At 50.9% G+C, this 22,354-nt stretch overlaps 11 protein-coding genes across 11 annotated transcripts; 7 read left to right on the top strand and 4 right to left on the bottom strand.

The window, feature by feature from the left end:
* Positions 1-366: 366 nt before the first annotated feature.
* On the top strand, positions 367-1,688 carry DSM5745_08967 (proteasome regulatory particle base subunit RPT6; the record flags this gene model as incomplete). The annotated part of the gene is made up of 3 exons (XM_026750983.1): positions 367-601; positions 676-1,351; positions 1,430-1,688. The coding sequence occupies 3 exons, from the start codon at positions 367-369 to the stop codon at positions 1,686-1,688; spliced, it is 1,170 nt and encodes a 389-aa protein (XP_026600069.1).
* Positions 1,689-3,361: 1,673 nt separating this feature from the next.
* Positions 3,362-4,930, top strand: DSM5745_08968 (uncharacterized protein; the record flags this gene model as incomplete). Its single annotated transcript, XM_026750984.1, has 1 exon — positions 3,362-4,930. One exon carries the CDS (start codon positions 3,362-3,364, stop codon positions 4,928-4,930), a length of 1,569 nt encoding a protein of 522 aa, XP_026600070.1.
* Positions 4,931-5,564: 634 nt separating this feature from the next.
* On the top strand, positions 5,565-7,908 carry DSM5745_08969 (putative ubiquitin fusion degradation protein (Ufd1); the record flags this gene model as incomplete). Its single annotated transcript, XM_026750985.1, has 5 exons — positions 5,565-5,650; positions 5,709-6,667; positions 6,724-6,778; positions 6,823-7,097; positions 7,157-7,908. The coding sequence occupies 5 exons, from the start codon at positions 5,565-5,567 to the stop codon at positions 7,906-7,908; spliced, it is 2,127 nt and encodes a 708-aa protein (XP_026600071.1).
* A 369-nt stretch (positions 7,909-8,277) lies between these two features.
* Positions 8,278-9,277, top strand: DSM5745_08970 (transporter YIP1; the record flags this gene model as incomplete). The annotated part of the gene is made up of 2 exons (XM_026750986.1): positions 8,278-8,628; positions 8,681-9,277. The coding sequence occupies 2 exons, from the start codon at positions 8,278-8,280 to the stop codon at positions 9,275-9,277; spliced, it is 948 nt and encodes a 315-aa protein (XP_026600072.1).
* A 274-nt stretch (positions 9,278-9,551) lies between these two features.
* Positions 9,552-11,267, bottom strand: sam50 (SAM complex subunit SAM50; the record flags this gene model as incomplete). Its single annotated transcript, XM_026750987.1, has 4 exons — positions 9,552-10,759; positions 10,808-10,994; positions 11,058-11,174; positions 11,235-11,267. The coding sequence occupies 4 exons, from the start codon at positions 11,265-11,267 to the stop codon at positions 9,552-9,554; spliced, it is 1,545 nt and encodes a 514-aa protein (XP_026600073.1).
* Positions 11,268-11,589: 322 nt separating this feature from the next.
* On the top strand, positions 11,590-12,530 carry DSM5745_08972 (ubiquitin-conjugating enzyme E2; the record flags this gene model as incomplete). Its single annotated transcript, XM_026750988.1, has 3 exons — positions 11,590-11,616; positions 11,670-11,749; positions 11,804-12,530. 3 exons carry the CDS (start codon positions 11,590-11,592, stop codon positions 12,528-12,530), a joined length of 834 nt encoding a protein of 277 aa, XP_026600074.1.
* A 626-nt stretch (positions 12,531-13,156) lies between these two features.
* Positions 13,157-14,136, top strand: DSM5745_08973 (holocytochrome c synthase CYC3; the record flags this gene model as incomplete). Its single annotated transcript, XM_026750989.1, has 3 exons — positions 13,157-13,782; positions 13,832-14,007; positions 14,063-14,136. 3 exons carry the CDS (start codon positions 13,157-13,159, stop codon positions 14,134-14,136), a joined length of 876 nt encoding a protein of 291 aa, XP_026600075.1.
* Positions 14,137-15,725: 1,589 nt separating this feature from the next.
* Positions 15,726-16,877, bottom strand: DSM5745_08974 (uncharacterized protein; the record flags this gene model as incomplete). Its single annotated transcript, XM_026750990.1, has 6 exons — positions 15,726-16,095; positions 16,160-16,254; positions 16,305-16,456; positions 16,504-16,511; positions 16,559-16,783; positions 16,834-16,877. 6 exons carry the CDS (start codon positions 16,875-16,877, stop codon positions 15,726-15,728), a joined length of 894 nt encoding a protein of 297 aa, XP_026600076.1.
* A 637-nt stretch (positions 16,878-17,514) lies between these two features.
* Positions 17,515-19,655, bottom strand: DSM5745_08975 (putative GTP binding protein; the record flags this gene model as incomplete). Its single annotated transcript, XM_026750991.1, has 6 exons — positions 17,515-17,589; positions 17,639-18,783; positions 18,831-18,965; positions 19,012-19,125; positions 19,172-19,306; positions 19,355-19,655. 6 exons carry the CDS (start codon positions 19,653-19,655, stop codon positions 17,515-17,517), a joined length of 1,905 nt encoding a protein of 634 aa, XP_026600077.1.
* Positions 19,656-20,256: 601 nt separating this feature from the next.
* On the top strand, positions 20,257-20,671 carry DSM5745_08976 (dolichol-phosphate mannosyltransferase subunit 3; the record flags this gene model as incomplete). The annotated part of the gene is made up of 3 exons (XM_026750992.1): positions 20,257-20,304; positions 20,357-20,425; positions 20,510-20,671. The coding sequence occupies 3 exons, from the start codon at positions 20,257-20,259 to the stop codon at positions 20,669-20,671; spliced, it is 279 nt and encodes a 92-aa protein (XP_026600078.1).
* Positions 20,672-21,151: 480 nt separating this feature from the next.
* DSM5745_08977 (xanthine phosphoribosyltransferase) lies at positions 21,152-22,014 on the bottom strand (the record flags this gene model as incomplete). Its single annotated transcript, XM_026750993.1, has 5 exons — positions 21,152-21,200; positions 21,250-21,362; positions 21,416-21,728; positions 21,778-21,884; positions 21,982-22,014. 5 exons carry the CDS (start codon positions 22,012-22,014, stop codon positions 21,152-21,154), a joined length of 615 nt encoding a protein of 204 aa, XP_026600079.1.
* Between the last annotated feature and the right edge of the window lie 340 nt (positions 22,015-22,354).

The raw sequence follows: 22,354 nt of genomic DNA on the forward strand, positions 1-22,354 counted from the left end.
AGTTGATAGCAACTTCATATTCACACCTAGTCAGGCTACAGGTAAGTCTAGACATAGCAATGCGATAGAACCGTCAAGATACAGTAAAGCTGTATGCAAAGCATAGATCACGTGATAATGAGAGCTCTGGTTCTAAAGCGGCACTGCTGACTGGAACGCCGCTCAGAGCTACGTACCTGTCCCCCGACATCTGGCTCGTTATACGACTCCCAATCAACACACCTTTTCTCCCAGTTCTTGAAGCCGGCTGCCTCACCCCAGCGGAGTACACCGTTCAAAGATCCTTGGTGCACTGCGATTTAGAAGTTTTCCGCCGGGCTGTGAGAACCAACTCATATACGCTTACTCCTAGGAGTCCCATCCATCATGGCGCTTGACAATTACTACCGCAACAAGATCGAGAGCATGAAGCTCGAGATTATCCAAGGACAAGCTGTGTTGCGGCGACTCGAAGCACAACGCAATGACTATAACTCGCGAGTGCGCCTACTGCGAGAGGAACTCGGCCTCCTTCAACAGCCCGGTTCTTACGTCGGAGAGGTGGTGAAAGTCATGAGCACAAAGAAGGTCTTGGTGAAGGTACATCCGGAGGGAAAATACGGTAAGATGCTATTGATACACTGCCCCATCATCTACTAGCTGGGAAGGTCGGTGCTAACTAGGGACCTTGTATAGTCGTTGACATCGCGGATGGCGTTGATATCGGTAAACTGACCGTCGGCAAACGTGTTGCCCTACTCTCCGACTCTTACAAACTGGAAAAAATGCTTCCGTCATCCGTGGACCCGCTGGTTTCCCTAATGATGGTCGAGAAGGTTCCCGACAGTACATATGACATGATTGGCGGTCTTGACCAGCAGATAAAGGAAATTAAGGAGGTCATTGAGCTTGGCTTGAAACATCCCGAATTGTTTGAGTCTCTAGGAATTGCACAGCCCAAAGGGGTTCTTCTTTACGGACCCCCGGGTACCGGAAAGACCCTCCTTGCTCGAGCCGTGGCTCATCATACGGACTGCCGGTTCATACGTGTTAGCGGTTCTGAGCTTGTACAGAAATACATCGGTGAAGGTAGCCGTATGGTTCGTGAACTGTTCGTCATGGCAAGAGAGCATGCGCCTAGCATCATTTTTATGGACGAAATCGACAGCATTGGTTCTAGCCGAATAGATTCCGCGGGCTCGGGTGATTCTGAGGTTCAGCGTACAATGCTTGAACTCCTCAACCAGTTGGACGGATTCGAACCGACGAAGAACATCAAGATCATCATGGCCACTAATCGACTGGACATTCTGGACCCTGCATTGCTGCGACCTGGACGAATTGACCGAAAGATCGAGTTTCCACCCCCATCGTAAGGCCCTTCCTTTCTGATTGTTGCGTTATTCGCGTGTAAGGCGTTGTTTCTGACAGTCTTTCTTTCCTACGATAGCGTGGAAGCCCGTGCGGATATCCTACGGATCCATTCTCGATCGATGAACCTGACGCGTGGGATCAACCTGACAAAGATTGCGGAGAAAATGAACGGATGCTCCGGAGCTGAACTCAAGGGTGTATGTACAGAGGCGGGCATGTACGCCCTCCGAGAGCGGCGCGTACATGTCACGCAAGAGGACTTTGACTTGGCCACGGCTAAGATTCTCAACAAGCATGACGACAAGGAGGTAGCAGTCTCCAAGCTGTTCAAATAGAAGGTTAAACTTGCCTGAGTGAATGTCGACATATAATAATACCCCCTGCAAAGTAGCTGCTTTATTCGTGGCACCTAGAACTACAGTAGCTGCGAATAAATCACTGCATATATGGAGTAGCGTGTGGCTGTACATCAAGTAAGGAGCTGTAAGAGCATTCCGAGTATACTCCTTATTTCTTGGTGCTGAGCGCCATCACCATCTGGGAGAGCACAAGGGTGGCGGTCATTGCTTGCCAAAGCGAGGATCGACTTAATCATCTCTAATAATATCATCGCGGAAAACGGAAGCCTGGTGAGTGACGAACCACGGTCCACGGTCATCTCACTCGGAGGGAGATATTTGCACCACGGGGACTTGGCATCATGGATCTACGGTGTAGGCGTTGGACTAAATACAAAGTGCACTGTAAAGAGGCGAAGAGCTGAGTCGCCTTGTTGAGACCAACTGAGTCCGGAGTACGGAGTAGTCCACATATCTCTGTAGATTAACCGACACAGATGACTATTACTTTAAAAAGCCCAAGCTTGCACATTTTATATTTACAGGAGTCGGCGGAGACGTAATGCAACCCTTGTCTTGGCAGTTTGAGGACTCTCGCAGTGCCAAGACACCCGGCAATGCTGTCCCCAGAAATTTGCTTGGATCTGCAAGGGTGAACGGTGAAGGCTTATCTCTGGGCTTTTCATTTACTTGCCACCGTTTTGCTCCTTGATTAAGGTCTGCGAAGTACGTTCCAAGTAATCTGTAGAAAGTCCTCAATTACTATCATTTACCGCATGAATCTTTTGGAGAAGCTCAACCAGTTGGGGTAAATTTATGAATGGGTTCTAGAAGCCACGGGTGGCTGATCTCCGGTTGATGCGTTGGCCGGGACCGCGTGACCAGTGATCCTTCAAATCCAGGGCCTCGGCTTGAGTGGGGCCAACCCAGATCGGATGACCCTTGGGTGGAACCATACACTCAACTCAGTCTTGATGTCTATCTAGACTACTGTCTGCACCACGTCTACTCTGTACGGAGCAGCCTAGAGGTGCGATGAGAATCCCCTTTTGAATGTTCTGATTGAACCCATAAAGGCCAGGACGCTGCTGTGTTACCTCCTTAGTTGGGCCTGTGCAGCAATGCTGTGCTGTCTTTGCTTTTTGCAGCCTCTGAGTTGTACGGAGTACATGCGATAATCTATAAAACGGCATCATCCTCGACGGAGAAATAGTACGGAGTAATATCATAAGACCCGAGTTGTCGTCCGGTGAAGCTTTTTGGCAGCCCCTGGTCTATCATCAATATTAAGGTCATCCATCCCTGACTCCTCCGTCTTCCCTTCTAGTCTCGGTTGCTTGATACTCCGTTCTATTTAATGTGTTGCATTTCCCCACTCCTCATTCATTGTCGCTTTGACTGCCGATTCCAGTCAGCGTTTGGTTCCCGATCCCTTTTGAAATACCCTATAGTTCCGTACCTGAACGTGTCCGCTAAGAAGAGCACACCCCTCCGTGGTCCGCTCCACGGACCTCCCAGCCATACAGATTCCAGAACGCCTTTTTGCCACCTCCAAAATTCATTGTTGTTCTGTCCCCTCTCCAAGTGGTCTACAATAATATCCTGGTAGTATGTCAGAAGCACTTTGGTCTGTCTTAGTCACTAGCATCGACCCTGATAACACAAAGAACATGTCCGCTGTTCTTCAATCAACCATTAATCTGCTGGAGACGGAACTCGTCAAGGCCAGAGCTGCTCTTCAGGAGATCCAACCGAATGCTAGCTCGATGGTAATTCGGGGCGAGGAGTTGGCCGTTGGAGCTATGGCTGCCTACCGTCAAAATCTCATCGGCTGTGCCCCCGATTTCTTCTATGGCACCCGCCGATTGACTCCCAAGGAACTAGGTCTCGTTCCCGCCATTCGCGAAATCGAACTCAGTGATGAAGAGGAGAGCGTCAAGGAGCGAACTGAGCCGGCCGCGTCCGATGCTACTTCATTCGAAGATTTTCTAGGCAATGGTTTGATCCTCGACCACTTGGTGCCATATCTTTCTCCCGGTTCTCTCCTAGCGCTGTCGGCCACCTCGCGTTATATACGCGCCTTGATCATGGAAACCCCATATATCTTTCGGCGCCTTGACTTATCCAATTGTCGAGGTGCTCAACTGGCTGACCAGGGCTCCATCGATCCTGGTGGCCAGGTGTGGCGGGCTGAGCGCATGGATGAATCGCTGACCGAAGATGAATTCTACTCCGGGCCTTTGAGAGGCATCTACGCCAATTTAGAGGGAAGATGTATATTACGTGACGTACGAACTCTTATTCTGGATGGCTTGTCCGTTCCAGCTGATCTGGTCTCGGATATTATTCTATCGGACCGCTTCAATCTCAACCTCCTGTCTATTCGAGAATGCCGGCACTTAAATGAGCGGAAACTCATGCAAGCACTCAGCTATGCTATTCGACCGACGCGGCCCGCTGGAACACCCCGCATCAAAGGTATCTACTACTTTACCCCCGTGGATCGCCCTCGGGCCGCTGTTCGAAGCAAATATCGAGATTGGTGGAGTCAACGCACAATGGGGGACGTGACGCCGACTCTCAACCAAGAGGAGAAACAGCGTCAAAACGCGTGGTATAGCCCATCAGGTAAACTTCTCAAGCGCCACATTGAGGATGGCTGGGCGCAGACCCTCCAAAAATGCGAAGGAATCATTGCTTTCGATGCTACCCTCTGCCGCGGCCCTCGGCATGATATCGAATTACATGCCACGAAATCTCAGGAGACGGAGGATGGTCAGCTTATGGGGCGGCTACTCGGACCAGCGATCGCAACGATTGCCTTGGGTCCTAGGGGCTGTGACCGTTGTCACGCGTCTGAAGAAGGCCCGGCCATCTGGGGACAGTCCCCAGCGGAACACTTCCCCCTCCTCACACCACCGCCGTTGCATTCGTCGTCTTTGGCTGCAGCAAGACGCCCGGCACTCTTTCCCAACGAGCATCCTGTGTTGATCGCTCGCTGCGCTGATTGTCTCGTCGATCGGTGGTGTCATCGTTGTAACAAGTGGTTCTGCAACAGTTGTCTTCCACACCCAGAACACGTCCGGAGCAATTTGTCACCCCACCAGACAGCTGTTAGAGGACCCCGTACTGGCGATGAGAGGCTTGGACCTGGAGTGAGTAAGGACTGCTGGGAGTGCGGGCCAACGGTAAGTGACACAGAGGGTTCAACATGGAAGCCGCCTGGTAACCTCGTCTAGTGCGCCTCATGCAAGTTGGACTGTCAACGGAATTGCCAAAAATGCCAAGGCGACTATTGCATCGAACATAATGAGGGATGCTCCTTCACTATGGTATGAACCATTATCCTGATACAAAGCGACCCATGGCCGACTGACTTCCCCAGTGCGATTGGTGCAACACGAGCACACGGCATCGAATGCGAGAGCTTTACTAGGCTCTGCGCTCTCACTGCCAAAAATAATGTTTTCATAAAACAAATTTTGAAATGAGCATAGCGCGATTGGCTTTTTGTTTTTTAATAGCACTGAGTTTCGACGGAGTCTCGTTCGATACCATTTGTATATAGCTTGCTATTTTGCTCTTCGATTGTGGCCGACTGTTATGGCCGGGGTTGGAAAGTAAAACAAACCAGCCCTAAAAGGATATTCCACTTTTCACTTCCTATATTGTCCAGTAGGCAGTGTGCACTGTGCAGTGACGAATATTAATAATGATAGCTCACTGAGTGACGAGAAAGAGTCTGGGATGACAAATCTGGGCGGTATCTTCTGGAAGATGCAGCAAGACTCCCGTCAGGCTCACCAACGTCGTGGCCAACCTTAAGAATGGGTTGCGCATCCTTCTGGGGACTACTCAGACATTGCAAAAGCTATGGCTAAGGAACAAGACCAACTTCGCTGGTCATCGCAGTTTACTGTCACCCCATCTCAAGATACGCCGAAACTACCTGGAGATAAGTAAGTGTTCAAGGGATAACCTATGGGTCACTTGGTGAAAGCTAATTATTTGTTAAAGGATCATTCTTCCACAATCAGCACTCGAACAACTTCTCTCCGCCGCCCCGCTTCAGGAGGTGTCATCGCGGCAACCTTTGCGCCAGCATACCAACTCATTTGACCCATTTAACCCCCATACTTTTGCGGCTGAGGCTCAAGCACGCGAGCACGGTATTCACAGACAGCAGCAACTACCACATCCCTTGACCTTTCGTCTTGTCAACCCCCAAAATGAGCGTGTGATGTACGCTGGGATTCGCGAGTTCTCTGCGCGAGAAAGCGAAATCGCTCTTAGTACTTTTTTGAGAGAAGCCCTCGACATAAACGACTTGGAGAAAGACTTTGAGGCCACCATTACGGTGCATGCCAAGCAACTGCCCAAGGGCACTTATGTTCGCCTGCGCCCGCTAGAGGCCGGTTACGACACGGAGGACTGGAAGGCTCTGCTAGAGCGTCATTTACGCGACAATTACACTACACTCACAACTCGGGAAGTTCTGACCGTTTCGGGAGTGCAGGAAGGGTCGTTCAGATTTCTGGTCGACAAGGTGGAGCCAGAGGGCGAAGGCATCTGTGTTGTAGATACTGATTTGGAGGTTGATATTGTTGCTTTGAATGAGGAACAAGCCCGCGAAACACTACAGAGGCGGCTGGAGAAAGCTTCGCGCGGGCCTGGAACTACAGGAGGCACGTCCGCTGGCGGAGTGCTCGAGCTGGGATCAGAAGTGACTGGCCAGGTGCTTCCTGGCGAGTACGCGGATTATGAGCTCCGAAAATGGGTGGATGGAAACAGCATAGAGATCAACCTTGAGGGAGCAGATGTTGTGGATGTTTTCTTGCTCGTGAGCCCTCTTTCTGCTCGCCAAAGGAACCGGCCGCGATTGGACGAGTTTGTCTTTGGTGAGCTTTCGAGCCAGACACAGAAACAGATCAGCATTGCGCCAACGAATGTGGAATTGGATGACGCCGAGGCGTTCCGTATTTCGGTTCACGCGTTTGCTGTTCCAAATAAATCTGACATTACGCAAAACCAGCTGTCGCCATTGCCTTATCGCCTGCGCCTTGTATCTGGGACCTCAGCTGTCAACAGTCAGGCCGTGGATTCAGATACACACGAACCTGATGACGTCCAGTGTAAAAATTGCGAGCGTTGGGTTTCTCGAGGAACATTTGTACTGCACGAGAACTTCTGCTATCGAAACAACATACGATGCGCCAAATGCAACAATGTTTATCAGAAGCGATCCCTTGAGTGGGAAAATCATTGGCACTGTCCACATGACGCTTCATTCGGAAATGACCTGGCTAGCCAGCGTAAACATGTTTCAATATTTCACACCAAGCAATCATGTCGCGCCTGCGGGTTCGAAGCAGATGGGATCCAGCATCTTGCTCAACATCGGACCAGGTTCTGCCCAGCAAAAAACATACTGTGTCAGTTTTGCAAACTGATAGTACCCCAAAAAGGCGAAACAGACCCAGATATGCATGATCCGGAGGTGCTGCTCTCCGGCCTCACACCGCATGAGCTAGTAGATGGTGGAAGAACTACCGAATGTCATCTTTGCAACAAGATCGTTCGACTGCGCGACATGAAAACACACCTCCGCCACCACGATCTCAAACGCCTCTCCCGGCCCACCCCTCAAATCTGCCTAAACCAGAATTGTGGGCGTACACTCGACGGACGCGGGGTACAGAGCACAATTAGGCCGGGGTCCAACACTCTAGGTCTCTGCAACATATGCTTTGGGCCCTTCTACGTCGACACATATGACCCAGATAGCAAGGTGCTGAGGCGACGAATAGAGCGCCGCTACCTCACCCAGCTGATGAAAGGGTGCGGAAAAGCGTGGTGCCAAAATGAGTTCTGCAAGACTGGAAAGGCAAACCGACCCCAATCCCCCGAGCGATCGGCTTCAATGACCGCAGCTACTACTATCTTAGACCATGTCCGACCTCTAGTTGACGCCGTCGATCTACAAGGAAAGGGACCACACACCTCGCCGTTCTACTTCTGCACAGATCAAGCAGGCCAGCAACGGCGGGGGCTTGCGGAAATGCTTGCGGTTGAAGAAGACGGGACGGCTGGTAAGAAAACGTACGATCTACCCTGGTGCGTTGCTGCGCTTGAAGCCGCGGGAGGCGAGCTTGATAAAGCGCGCGAGTGGTTGGAAAATTGCGCTCCTGCTCGCGGAGAGGCTGTTGGAGTAATTTAATGTATTATGGCTAGAAATGTCAGATATTCAGCTTGATGACCATAATGTTCACTTTCAAACTTCCTGACTTTCGGGAATTACTCAAGGTTGTTGTGACTTGAGAAAGTTAGTTCTATACACTTGATTTCTAGGTATTTATGAGCGGATATGGAGTACTTGATGACTAACATGTAGATTGGATTGAGCTTCACCGCCGACAGGTGTTCTGTACGAGCGAGCCACCTGCGTCAAACCACAAATTCCCTCCAACATACATTGGGAACCAGCCCTCTATTTCGAGACTCAAGCGCCTAAAGGTACTGGTGCCGCTCGTTTTTCTGCCTTCCGCGAGATCTCTTCACGCCAACGCCAACACCGAACCCTGTCATCATGGCGCAATACTATCCACAACAACAGCACTATGGAGCTCAGTCATCAGCTCAAAACCTTCAATTTTACCCATCTAGCTATTCGTCAGTCTCAGGACACACGACCCCTTCTCAAGCCTCATATGGTGGTTTCGGCGCACCACCCAACCCAGCGGCACAAGGCTACCCCGTTGGAGGGGTAGGGGGCGGATACGGCGGTTTCGGATCCCCTCCTGGTGGTGTGAGCGGGAGGATGGGTGAACAGGGAGGCTTGAGGACCGGGTGGCTTGCTGCATTCGGAACGGAGGGTTATGACGGCGAACCGCCGCTGTTAGAGGAGCTGGGGGTCAATTTTGAGCATATACGGACTAAGGTACAGTGCCCGACCTCTTGCCCGACATTGCAGGCTAATCATAATGGCGCAGACATTAACAGTCCTGAACCCATTTGCGCGCATCGACCAGCACCTCATGGACGACAGCGATCTGTACGGTGCCCTTCTCTACATTGTCCTATACGGCACTTTCCTGCTTCTCTCAGGCAAGGTGTTCTACGGCTACATTTACGGCGTCGCTGTCTTCGGCACCATCGCACTCCATCTCATTCTCAGCCTCATGTCTCCCATTGAACCAACCTCCCCAACGCAGCCGCCTAACGCCGCAGACCCATCCGTCAACTACGATCCACACGCCAAACCCGGCTCCTCGGGTCACTTCTCCGCGACTTTAACTTTCCCGCGCTCCGCCAGCGTTTTGGGCTACTGCTTTTTGCCGCTTGTGCTAACGAGTCTTTTGGGTATCCTTGTACCCATGGATTCCATGTTCGGGTACCTGCTTACAACTGCTGCAGTTGGGTGGTGCACTTATTCGTCGTCTGGGATGTTCTGTGCCGTGGCGCGAATGAGTGGTATGAGAGGCCTTGTAGCTTATCCGTTGGCGTTGTTCTATGTCGTGTTCGGTCTCATGTCCATTTTCTCGTCCATTGGGAGTGGGACGCTTGCGGCGAAGACAGGGGCTGCTTAGTTTACCTTTGATAATCTTCTATTTTATGTTAAAAGGTCCAACGACGTCCGGGCTTGCTTTGGCTTATACATGTAGGGTCCAGGGTGCTTTATCCACGGCATCTGGGGCTAGCCTGATTCGCCACCGTCTGGTAACGCCCTGTTGCTGCGCATGTGACACTTGATGACTATATGAATTTGGAAGCTCTATATGTGAAGGGCCCAGAATTATGATCGAAACGCTAACAGTAAAAGTACAAAAAAGACTTCTATAGGACCTCAATAACTATATGATTTTACAGGAAGTTGATGCCGATTCCGAGCTGCAGCCCCTTCCTGCCTTCCTCGCCTTTGCGCAGCACCAGCGGGAGGGAGACATTGAGCTCGAACCTGGCCGCTGGATGGGCGTAAACGAGACCGACACCGGCCGCAACACTTGGCAGGCCGTTACCAAGTTCCAAGATGGTGGACGACACAGCGTCCTGCACTTCTGCGCTATTGGTAGGGGGCGCCTTTTGCGCGGTTCTCAGAGGCAGTAGTCGTCCGCCGTTGACAAAGGCCTGGAGCCGGAGAGGTTTCTCAACGCCCACTCGGGGGAGTGGGAAAAGAAGGTTGGCGCTTCCTGCTGCATACACATCACCTCCAACCGCATCAGCGCCGTCGCGAGGCCCGAGGCCTGAAAGACGGAAACCGCGAACATCTGTTGGCCCGCCGAGTTGAAAGCGATCATTGGGGCGAGACAAGCGTGGTCGGGAATCAGAGCCGAGGCCAAGCGGATAGAGGAGTCCAGCACGAAATCCAGTAGTGAAGCTCACGCCACTGTCTCCCTTGATTCCAGGAATTGGGATTGCGACGGCGGTTTGCGTCTCAACCTCGGACTTCCAGAATGCGACGTCACCTTTCAGTGGACCCCAGCCAGCCAGCTCATTAAAGGTCTTTGCGTAGTAGCCTCGGGAGGGAAGGAATGGGTTGTCCCGGCGATCCGTCGTCCAACTGTGGAAAACGCTGCTCTTGACGCTGTCTCCTGCATCCGCTCGGACTGTAGGAGATGCATTCTCCGCAAGACCTGTAACCTGTCTCCAGAAACCACTGTAACCCATCTCATGGCGTTGGCCAGACCGACTTAACCACCGAAGTTTGCTCCAGCCGCCCTTTAACACTTCTTCGTGACTTGCCCATGACTTTTGCGTTGAGCTGGCAATTCCGCCAAGCTCTAGGCGAAAGTCCGGGTCGCTGAGAATCGGAGTGTCAAATGCAGCCTGATAAGCGGATCTTGTTCTTGTGCCGAGCGAGGCATTGAAATTCAGGTTCTCAGCGCCTCCAAATACGTTGCGCCACAGGAGGTTACCATAGGCCGAACCCTCCGCGTTGCCGAGGTCAGTTCCGGTTTTGAGCAGTACTCGGGACTTCTCCTTGACGTTGTAGTACACATTGATTTTCGGGAGCTCTGTTTGGGAGCCTGGTGTCTGGTCCAAATACACGGAGACTGGCTGCTGAAAGATGTCTACTATCCCCGTTAGAATTGGAAGTCATATCCCATCATCCCACTGACCAAATCTGTTAAGCTTGTCCGCACGGGCGGATATCTCCCGTAAAGCTTCCGACAGGGTATATGGTTGCTTCTTATTGGAGCTCAGCAATGGGTTGAAAACCTTTTCGAGAAATCCTCTACGTGTATTCTTTGCGTTCAGGACTTGGACAGACGAGATAGTGCATGGTAAGGTAGAGTTTTGGTCAATCTAGGTTATAGCTAGTCAGTATCGACGTCGAAGCACTCTTGCCAGGGATATTGGGGGCCTCACCAGCTCTCCGAGACGATCTTGCGCCTTCTGGTAGATTGCGTGGAGGCGCTCATTGACAGCCTGCTGCTGCTCTTCTTGCACCTTGGGATCGGCGGGTCGCTGAAGACGCTCGAAAATCTATAAACGGCGCCACTGGTTAAGGATGGTTGATTGAACTGGAGGAAGGGCAGTGCATACGTCTCCATCTTCTGCGGAGAGCGGAGAAGACATGGCGATGGCGGCAATGGCCAGCAAAAGACCAGTTGTGGCTATGGGGTTCCCATCGAGTCCTGCCCAGAGCGTCCGTTGAAGCAATACCTAGTTCCGGTAGGTCACGTGGTACGTAGCCTTATACGGTGTATTCGCCTTTCCACAACTATCAACAACTCGTCTTCTCGACTAATTCCCCCCCCTCCTTTTTTACCCCCTTCGCGTGTGCTCTCCATCGCTCTCTGTGTTCATTCTCCTTCTCATTTAGCGCGTCATTCGTTCCGCCATACTTGTTAATCCTCTTCTTCGCCGCACTTTTAACAAGATAAGCACGGTTGTTAAGATGGCGACAAAAGCAGCTTACAAAAGAGTAAACCGAACCCCAACGCTGGCCGATTTGAGTGTCTACTAATTCTAGATTAGCTCACTCGCGAATATCAAAATATTCAAAAGAATCCCCCGCCTTTCATCGTTGCTCACCCATCAGAGTCCAACATCCTTGAGTAAGCCAAGCGCACTTTCACGGAGGCACTAGAGAACCTAATTGAGTGCTCTAGGTGGCATTATATTCTCACCGGTCCCCCGGGTACACCATACGAAAATGGCCAATACTGGGGCACATTGATGTTCCCTCCTGAATACCCATTTGCCCCTCCCGCAATCCGCATGCACACCCCAAGTGGTCGATTTCAGCCATCCTCCCGTCTCTGCCTCAGCATCAGCGATTTCCACCCAAAGTCATTCAATCCGGCTTGGGAAGTATCAACGATCCTTATCGGCTTGCTCTCATTTATGACTAGTGAGGAAATGACTACCGGAAGCGTAAGCGCAACAGAAGCGGAAAGACGAGTTCTGGCTGCGCGCTCTAGATGGTGGAATTCTACAGGCGGAGGCACCCACATCAGCGCGACCCCCGGTGTGACACCTACCTCCAGAGGCATCAATAATGTCAAAGCAGGCGACGGAGGGCTAAAGTTCCGCACGGAGTGGCCGGACTTAGACCAGGAGAATTGGAAATGGCTCAAGGAGAACCGCATCGATATTGCGACCGGCCAGTTGAGACCGGACCCAAATACCTCCTCTACCAAATGTTCTCCAGAAACCAGTGCGCTTCGCAGACGTCCCAACGGCAGTGCGCCAGGCATCGGGGCTGTCATGGATGGCGGTAATGCTGCACGAGAGGTCGGCCAGACTTGGCTTCAGCGTAACAAGATTTGGGTCGGCCTCGCCCTCCTGTTTGGGTATGCGCTCATTTCAAGGCTGGTCCAGGACGTTCAGGGTTGAACTTGTCCTTCTTTCCTTTACGTCCTCGGAAGTTGCGGGCATCGTCTTAACACTCTTCGCTCAGCGCGATTTGTTCTCTTTGTTCTATACCGTTGGGATGGATTTTATCAGGCTGTATTGGCTGCGGGCAGGCGTACAGAGAAGGAAAGGCGTTACTCTTGATAGCCGGTCTACAGTATATTTGAAGCGTAATAAAGCAAACAGTATAATATTAGTCTAAGTTGAGTTTGAATGAAGAGCCACTGAGCCGGTCTAATGGCCGGCGTTTAGATTACGACAGTTACCGGCGGACCGTCACGGACGGGGATTGTTATCAGCTGCGGGTATCGCCGATTAGATCATTCCAAAAGTTTTTAGAAGGCTCATCTTTTCATTTCTGTCACATGCCATAGGTCATCTTTACTTCCCCTCATTATTGGCAAGCTTAACACTGCTCATATTATATTCTCTGTGATCTACTATTCTTCGTCATCGTTCATTATGGGTTGGTTTTGGGCAGATTCGCAGCCGCAACCTACGGAGCGCAACCATGCGGTGGCATCCTCCAATACGTCTCCTCCGGCAAGTACAAGATGTCTAATAGACCTCAAATCGCTAACATCATACAATTTTAGCCGGCATGCCCCATGCATGTATCAAATCCTTCACCTCAAATTACTCCCGAGACCCAGAGCGCCTGTCCTGTCCGATCCGCAGACTCGCCCTTCTTCGTGCTCCCCAAGTCTTCTTCTCCCCAAGAGCCTGCTGCGCCAGAGGCGAAACAGTCAACACTATCCAAGCTCAATCCGTTGAACTACATGTTTTCATCTCTCTCGCAAGAGCGAGCTCCGAACCAGACCGTTGACCTAGGCGTGGAACGTGAGGTCTCATCTATACCTCGAGGCGACTCGGAAGGGAACTGGGAATATCCCTCTCCGCAGCAGATGTATAACGCTATGTTGCGAAAAGGGTACACAGACACTCCGCAGGATGCCGTGGAGGCCATGGTTGCAGTTCACAACTTTTTGAACGAAGGCGCTTGGGATGAAATTGTCAACTGGGAACGCATTTTCTCCAAAGGATTGTCCCACGGATGGGAGAAGTGTCGACGAGGCGAAGAGAACATTCCCCTAGAGCTGGCCAAAGAAGAATATTATTGTACTGCAACTACAACTCCCCCACGTCTTGTGAGGTTCCAGGGCCGGCCACAAGAGCTTACGCCGAAAGCACAGTTCTTCCAGCTTCTTGGCCAGCTATATCCGTCGAAGTTTGAGTCAGTTTCCATGACTTTGGTGTGTGAGAATCTTACTAATTTTTTATAGGACGAAGCCTCCATTTGACCGACATGACTGGTACGTGGTGCGCGATACACCGTCGGGTCCCAAGGAGATTCGCTACGTGATCGACTACTATTCTGGACCTCCAGAGCCGACAGGAGAACCTGTCTTTTACCTTGATATTCGGCCCGCCTTGGATACACCCACAGCTGCCGTCGAGCGTGCGTCACACCGCTTCCCCTACTTTTACCTTTATACTAATCCCCTACCCTTCAGGCCTTATGCGCTGGGGGGGTAATGTCTGGTATAAAGCCAGCGGAGGCGCTGTCCGAGAAAATGGCGGAAACTGATCTGGTTAACATACAGACGCGTATCGCTTGCATTCTCCACTCTTGTCGCGAAACAGTCTGGAAATGACGCTCATCTGATTGTCTGACTGTTTGTCTTTTTGGATTCGCATTCACATTGCTTCATCGGGCATCGGGCCATGGCCCGGTGTATTTGGAGTCGAGGTTCCGTATGTGGGATGTTTACCATTGCCATGTTTCAGCGGCTTTATAATTTATGTATATAATTCGCTTGTATACTCTGTATCATTAGCTTCATTTGTGCCTTCGATCCTAACACGATAGTTGAACCATCAATATGTACCATGTGAGGGACGGGTAGTGGTTGGTAAGCGCCAAGTCCAGAAACATCAAGGCAATCAAACTGCCTGACTACAACATCAAACAATAACGGATATTTGACATACGCATCAGTGTAACGTAACCCGATCGTATAAGTGGACTACTACACTCACAACAGGGTCCATGAACATTACGAGCCTGAAATCAGGATGTGCCAAGTGGGGGATTATCTCTAAATCCACAATTCATTGCGCGTGGCCGGAACGAAGTGGAGGCCAAAGCGCACGATAAATCGTAGGTCCCGGCTCGCAGTCACGTGAGCTTTATTAGGGATCATGTAAAACGGCAGAATCGCTCAGGGTTGCTGTGATTGGTCAAAAAAAAGCACTGTCACATGACCTCTTCTTACCGCCTAGACCTTGCGGTGTCAGGTTCGCTGTGATTGGTTCAAAAAAAGCACTGTCACATGATCTCTTCTAACCGCCTTTCGTGCGTAGCTCTGGCATAAATATATATATATCTGCCTCGCAGAGCTAGGGGGTTTAAGGGGGCGCAGCCCCCTTAGTTCTAGAATTCTTAAATACTACTTAAAGGCCTTATTCTGCAAAAAAATAAAGCAACGCCCTATTTCCTAATTAGGCCAGTATTATCACCGCTATAGTGTTGCAATTGCGCAGTGTACGCAATTTAGTGGCCTGAGGCCGCCTGATGGAGGAACTTCGGCGCCGAACTAGCCGCGCCAAGGCGGCAGCCAGTCACATGACGCATCGTGGCCTAAGGCCGCCTGACAAAGGAACTTCGGCGCCAAACTTGCCCCGCGCCAAGGCAGCAGCCAGTCACATGACGCATCGTGACCTAAGGCCGTCTGACGGAGGAACTTCGGCGCCGAACTAGCCCCGCGCCAAGGCGGCGGCCAGTCACATGACGCATAGTGGCCTAAGGCCGCCTAACGGAGAGACTTCGGCGCCGAACTACCCCGCGCCAAGGCGNGCGGCCAGTCACATGACGCATAGTGGCCTAAGGCCGCCTGACAAAGAAACTTCGGCGCCGAACTAGCCGCGCCAAGGCGGCGGCCAGTCACATGATGCATAAAACACCAAGTTTGACTCAGAACTCTGACTTAAAGAATTAGTAATTAGTTCTTACTATAGATATACAACGCCTTCCTATTAAAGGCCTTATTCTATAGAGAAATAGAGCTACGCCCTATTTCCTAATTTGGCCAGGTTAGCCTTCCGCGCCACGCGCATTACTCCCGGCATTAAAGCCTGCGCCCCAAAAATGACGGGACCTACGTTTTGCATCCATGACTAGTTCCCGAAAGTCTTCCTCAGTCTATTCAGACCAAACATTCTCGTCATGACGGCATGAGCAAGACCAGTCCAAGCCCATCCGCCCATAAACAACCAGATCATCCAGCTCTTGTTTCCCTCCCAAATCCAGCTCTTTCGACCCTTGGCCCAAGGCCAGATCCAGCGCCACGGCGCAGACCCGTACAGGACCTGGGCAACGACGCTTTTCGCATAGGTAGTATGTGCCATAGCTCCATCCTGGCTGTGGGTAACGCGCCGATTATATTGGTCTTCAATCGGAGCATAGATAGAGTTGGGCGCCAGTATGCGCGGCGTGCGCGCAATGCGTGACTGAACCCCGCCAGTAACAACTGTAGTGACGTTCACGCTGGCATGTCCGTTAGTCGGCCGTGGCCGTATCCGAAACGAAGCTGGAGAACGGCACTGCTTACCCGTAAGGAGCTAGCTCTACCCGCAGGGTGTCGCTGTAAGAGTGCAATGCCGCTTTCGAAGCATTGTATATTGAGCCAAATACATAAGGTATGAACTAAGCGAGTTAGTGAGGTTAGTTGATCAGCAGGCAGACTAGGGACATACCCCTGCAACGGAACCAATCTGGACTATGGTTCCCTTTGCCTTGATGAGCATGGGAATGAACGTCTTACAGATGTAGACGACAGAGATAAAATTGACTTCCAGTGTGGCCCGGACTTCAGTTAGGTCGACCTCGGCAGCAGGAACTGTATAGTCTGCTCATCGTTAATGACATGAACCATGTCTCTATATGGATACATACTGCGGCCCCTAGGGTATGGTTAGCACAGCAACATTGCTTTCTCAAGAGAACTCACGCATTGTTCACAAGGTAGTCCAATCCCTTGTCACCCAGTCTCCTTTCGATCTCTGCAAAGCACAGCTGAACGCTGCCTTCATCGTCCACAGTCAAACTCAGTGTTTCGATGCCCACAGCTTCGAGATCATCCAGCTGCTTTGCATTGCGAGCTGTTGCAAAGACTCGCAAGCCATGCCTTTGGAATTCACGTGCAAGAGCGTTCCCGATTCCTCCAGGCGCGCAGCTGTATCAAGGCTCAGCAGCGGTTCATAGCCCCTCAATAAAGGAACTTACCCCGTAATAAGGACGGATTTCCGCTTGTCACTACCAGTGGGCATTACAGTTAGTAGGCAAATAAAAGGGAAGTATGTCTTCTGGCACGGGTGAGCAGGGTTGAATATACTCCATTCGGGTCGGTCTTGATTAGTGCCGTATAGGTAGTACTCCACATGCACCTGCACGTAGAAGCCGATGTGGGGCCTTGCTCGACCCTGGGCCCCTGGCATTGGCAAAATCGCTGGGGTACACGTTAAACTTGTTGAATGGCTACGGATCTACTATATTTGGCAAAATGTCTCCTTTTGTCTAAATCCGTCGCATGGCCGGATTGTTAAGGATCTCGTCGGGCCAGTAGGGTTTTGGCCAGTCTCCGTAGGGTTTTCGGCCTTGATCGGCTGTAGGTCAGGATTATTAGATATCTCTTCGCGCCAGTTACTCCTAGGCCGTTTGTATAGCCTAAAGCCACTGTGAAAAGGCAATAAGGGTGCGCGAGACTCCCGATATCAATATTCTTGTAGCGGGAGGCCGGGAAGCCATACGGTATCTGGCTAGGGAATTGTCATATTGACGGTATGCCCCCGCTGGGAAAGTCGTGATCTTGGAACCGAGTAGTCGTTCTTATGTACCAGAATATGCCCATATCTATACAGTAGCCTATTCCAAAGACAATATTCCAGTCCAAGCTCTATCACTTCCTTAATGGTACTTTGAGATATGTGTATTCATCAATTCTTGCACAGTAGACTTCCAAGAAGGGCTGACCGCGTGGGACTGAGGGCATCGGTTAGCTTGGGAAATCTCCGGCAAATAGCGGACTTACCTGATTCTTGAACAACTCCTGCATGAGAACTATGATATTATCCCTGTCCTTGCGCCACTGCACCTTATCTGTTTTGCTATCAGATGGCTCTTCAGCGCTTAAGATCTGCTCAATCATAGAGAACCCGTCAATCTTCTGTAATCCATCGACGACAGCGACAGAGCCAGCCTTGGTAGATGCCATCAGCGCGAGTGCAAACCATCCCTCACTGCGGACAACGGGCCATTGATCCTGCTTTATCATTGCTTCCAGCGGTAGGACCATGCCTTCATGAGTAAACAGAGAGTCGAGAAGAGGGCCACCAGCAGCATCAGCCTTAGGTATAAGTGTGCGACAGAGAGACGCTTCGATGCGTCCGATCTCTGTCTTGATTGGGGTCGAGTCGGTTTTATCGAAAAGTTCAAGAAGTAATGACAGGTAGGTCTGCCCCTCTTTCTCCTCCACTGGCTCTAGTAGCCGACGTATGTTTTCAGCAGAGGAAATGACTAGCTGTCGGGTGATGCTGGTTGCTGCGAGCTGAACTTGTGGGACGGTCTCGTAGGCCCATAGGCGGGCGATAGCTGGCATTATTTCGGCCTCGCCTATAAGAACCCTGTTATCACTCGGTATCGCCAAGTTCTTGAGAAACCCAAGAGCGGAGTGAAGTGCTGCTCCTCTAGCATTACTGTTGAGGATGGCTATCAGTTCTTTGTGGATTTCCAGTTCCTTGACCATGGCAACGCAGACCTCGTCGGAGCGCGCCAGGTTCCCAAGCATAATGCAGGCACAGATTTGAAGTTGGTCTTCTGGCTTACTCAGCCAGGATTTGAGCGTTCGCGAGAGCGCCGAGCCTAGGGGGTAGAGCTCTGCGAACCGCGGCGAGGCAGATAACTCTGCCAGTGTCTGATTGATTTTCAGTTGTGACTGTGTAAGTGCCTGCGTGTCTGCCGAGCTTTCTGCCTTGAAGAATGACGACCGTCTAAGCATTGATAACATGCCGGGAACCATGCGCCTTGATATGCAGATGTCTTGGAATCTAGGTTTGTTTATGTATGCAACGATGCAGTTTGCAAGGGCACAGAATTGGGCCAGTTCAACGTCCGAGCTCTTTATCAAATCTAGTAACAGTGAGATTGTTCCCTCAGGTGAGTTTTCTATGCCTTGCTCTGATATGCCATTAGTGAGTTCCAGACCATACAAAGACGGCACATACCTTGCTCCCCCGCGAGCTCTATAAGTTCATAAACATAATCAAGAAGAGCATCATCTCCCTGGAATGCATCATCTCTAACTAGTGTCAAGAGGATATATACTATCTTCTCCGCCGCTAGTTGAGACTGGGCAGGTTCTCCATTTTGTCAGCGCCAAAGAACGTCCAGATTCAGGGAGCATACCGTAGTCAATGCATAAGTTATACAGAACAGGTATCACAACCTGGAGGAGTTCAGGCTGCAGTATATACCGCAGGATAGCAGGTATGTAGCCCACCACGATTGCCCGGTTCTCGTCTTCAGATAGTTAGCTCTATACATTCACTTTGTGAAGAAGGCTAACCAGTATCAGCACAAGAGTTCCCAATTAGTCTCAGACATTGGAGAACCAGGTTGCTCTCCGTAGCCTCTTCAGAGGATATAAGGCGAAGGAAGAATTTCAGAACGCCTGTGCGGCCATACACGTGACGCAGTGAAGCTGGAAGCAAATCAGCAACTGGCACATCAGTCGGCGAGATATACTGACGGTTCCTACTTCCATTCGCCAGGGCTTCTGCAGCCCGAAGCAAGGATTGGGACGAGAGATTGAATAAAGATTCCGGCAAGTCATCAAATACCGCTATATCCTTTTCCGACTCTGCCTTTTTCAGTGCATTCTCCAAGGAGATCAAAAGGGCTTCTTGCTCCAGTGCTGGTAGAGTCTCAGTGCGGGGTGGTTCTGATGCTGGCGCTGACTCTGGAAATATTTCATTTAGCGAAGGGAAATCCAGGCCTTCTGTATCCCAAGCCTCGGCTTCTGGGATATCAACATTATTATAGCTGCTCATCTTTCTCTCGTTCTGGGGAGTTTGCAGAATCGGAATGGTGCTCCGCAGGTAAAGAAGCGCTATAGTGGGCTGGCTATCCGCTGGAAGGGGCAAAATGCGGATTCGGGGTCGATCTGGGCGATTCTTCTGACCATGCCCTATTTCTGCTGTTACATCCAAATATCTGCTTAGAAAACGACGGGTACTGATAATCTCTGGAAGATTAAAACGCAGCTTCATATTACGGTCTGAGGCGACATATAGTGTAGCGTACGGGTATTGTATCAATGTATCGAAGTCAGAACTTTTACATTGAACAAAAGTAGCACTTTTGATCACCCGAGAGAGCATGCAATACATAGATCCAAGCCATAATAGTTCCTGCTATAGCAAGTTGCATTGGAAACCACCTGGTTGTTGAAGGCAGATGTGTAATTTATACTACGCCCATACAGCCACCTCTGCGGTCAACTTCGGCGAACTCAGATTCAGGTGTCCATTTGAGCTCCTGCATCCAGTCCCTCATTTACCTACAATCGACTTGCACTCCTTTCCCAAGCTCATTTTCTCTCCTTTCTTTCTCTAGCTTGCCAGAATTTCTAACAACTAAACCACATCCACAATGACGCGCGCCCAGCAGACTCTCTCTGTTCTCCTCCTCGTCTCCTCCGTACGAACAAACGAACTCACCCCTGTCCAAAACCACGACTAACAGAATATAGCTCTACCTATCCCTCTATCTCGGTCTCGTTCCGCTGAACGAAACCATCCAGCAAGAGATCATTCCCGTTGTACGTCTACTGGCCGCTCCTTTTACCCATCCGCTCATTCCATTTTTTAACGACACTGACTAACCCCTCTTGCGCGCGGTCTAGCTCCCTTTTTACGCCCTCATATCGTTCGGATGTTACCTTCTTAGCCGCCTCGGGCTAGCGATCCTCACTTTCCACGACGTGCCCGAGGCGCACAGGGAGCTACAGGGGGAGATTGAGCAGGCCAAGGCCGAACTGCGCAAGGTGAACGTCGACGTTGACTAAATGCGCAAAGCGATATATGTCTTTCCATTGCAACTAGCCGGTGTGTGGCCCTCGGGCGCTCAATTTGAAGAAATACGCGGAGGAAAGGATGGTGGGATCTTGTAATATATACTACGTGATATGGCCATCGTCTGTCTGCTTGCGATATCTCCGCTGATTGCGGAGCGAAATTCATTTTGGTGGCATTGTGCCTAGGCGTGGGACTCATAAAGCTGAAATAATTCCCCCAAAAAAAGGAAAACAGCGCGCAAGATTGTCTAGTCTTTCGCAAGTAGACAATTGGCCGACCAGATCTGCTGAAGTGATTGCTTTTATCTATCAAAAAACATCATGAAAACCGGTCGTAAATGACGTCTAATATCGTCAACTCCTCGAGATGGGCGCCAATAATCCCCCGGGCGGGGCGTGTGTGGGATGCTGCATTTTTGAGATCCGATGGAGAATGGGTGGGAAATTATGAAAACGTGGGCCGACAATGGCTTAGAGAAGAGGGTTCGCCTTCGCCAGCGCATCGTGCTCGTCAATGTCCCTACAAGGATACCGGTCAGTTTTGTTTGACAAAGGGTAAAAAAACATACTTGGCCTCCCAAGGGTAGCAAATCCAGACATCCTCGGTGGTGACAGCGGCGTGGTAGCGGCCAGACTCCATCATGTCAGCGGGCAGTTGGCCCTTCTTAGACTTGTCCTTGTTCTACTCAGGCCGTTAGCATAAAAGTCCAGCCCAAAACCCCAGTAGACACATACGTGTAGAACAAACACGAAGAAGTTTGTCTTCTCGCCCTCACGGCCGAGCTGCTTCTGCGCAAGCTCGACATCCTTCTGCAGTTCACGGACAGCATATTCCAGAGTCGTCCGCGTGTCATCGACCTCATCGACAATGAGAATGTTCTTGCCAATCAGGTTGGCCATCTCTAGAGAGCTCAGATCCAACCATTGTGTGCGCGTGACCTTTGTGCCGGGGACCTCCTCGGGGTCACCGCGGCCGAGATCCTCGTAGAGCGAAAGACCGATGGCCTGGATGGGGATGTTGGGGTCGCCGGTGCGCTTGAGGAACGATCTAGTAGCTTGTCAGAGTTGTCATTGTCCTCCCTAGCTAGTCGTCTTACCGGAGGATACGGGCAGGGACATAACCGCCTCCGCCAATAGCGATCATCAAGTTGGGGTGGAATGTGTTTAGAATCTGGTCAGCTGATGACTGGCACAGCTTGTGGACCTATATCACGGTTAGACTGGCCGTGTTGCGCAGTATTGCATTTTCGGAGCGTCCACATTCGAGTGCACGAAGGGTCAAGCTGCTTGGCGAGTCATACCTGGTTGTACGTGACATAAACTTTTTGAGGCATCTTTGCGATAAGGCGACTCTAGATAGCGCGATAAGAACGATATATTGACAAGAACCGAGCGTAAGAGGCTGAGCACTCGCAAGCAAGCGGCAAATATGAAGCAAATGAGAGAGGAAAGTTCGGTATATTCAAGAAAAAAAGGCCAGGGTTCGAGGGGTAAGAAAAAAAAAACTTAACTATCGCGCCCCGGATAAGGGATCCATGTGGCACGCGCACCATGGATTGGACCAGTCCAAAACTGCGGTGGAGCCAGCAGAGCCCTGCCATCGGAGTCTGCCGACGCCAGCCGTTGCTTCTATACACTACGAGACGGAATGCCGGAGTATAGTTCCATCAAAAC

The sequence above is a fragment of the Aspergillus mulundensis genome (assembly GCF_003369625.1).
Source record: "Aspergillus mulundensis strain DSM 5745 chromosome Unknown scaffold_11, whole genome shotgun sequence".
NCBI classification, from domain to species: domain Eukaryota; kingdom Fungi; phylum Ascomycota; class Eurotiomycetes; order Eurotiales; family Aspergillaceae; genus Aspergillus; species Aspergillus mulundensis.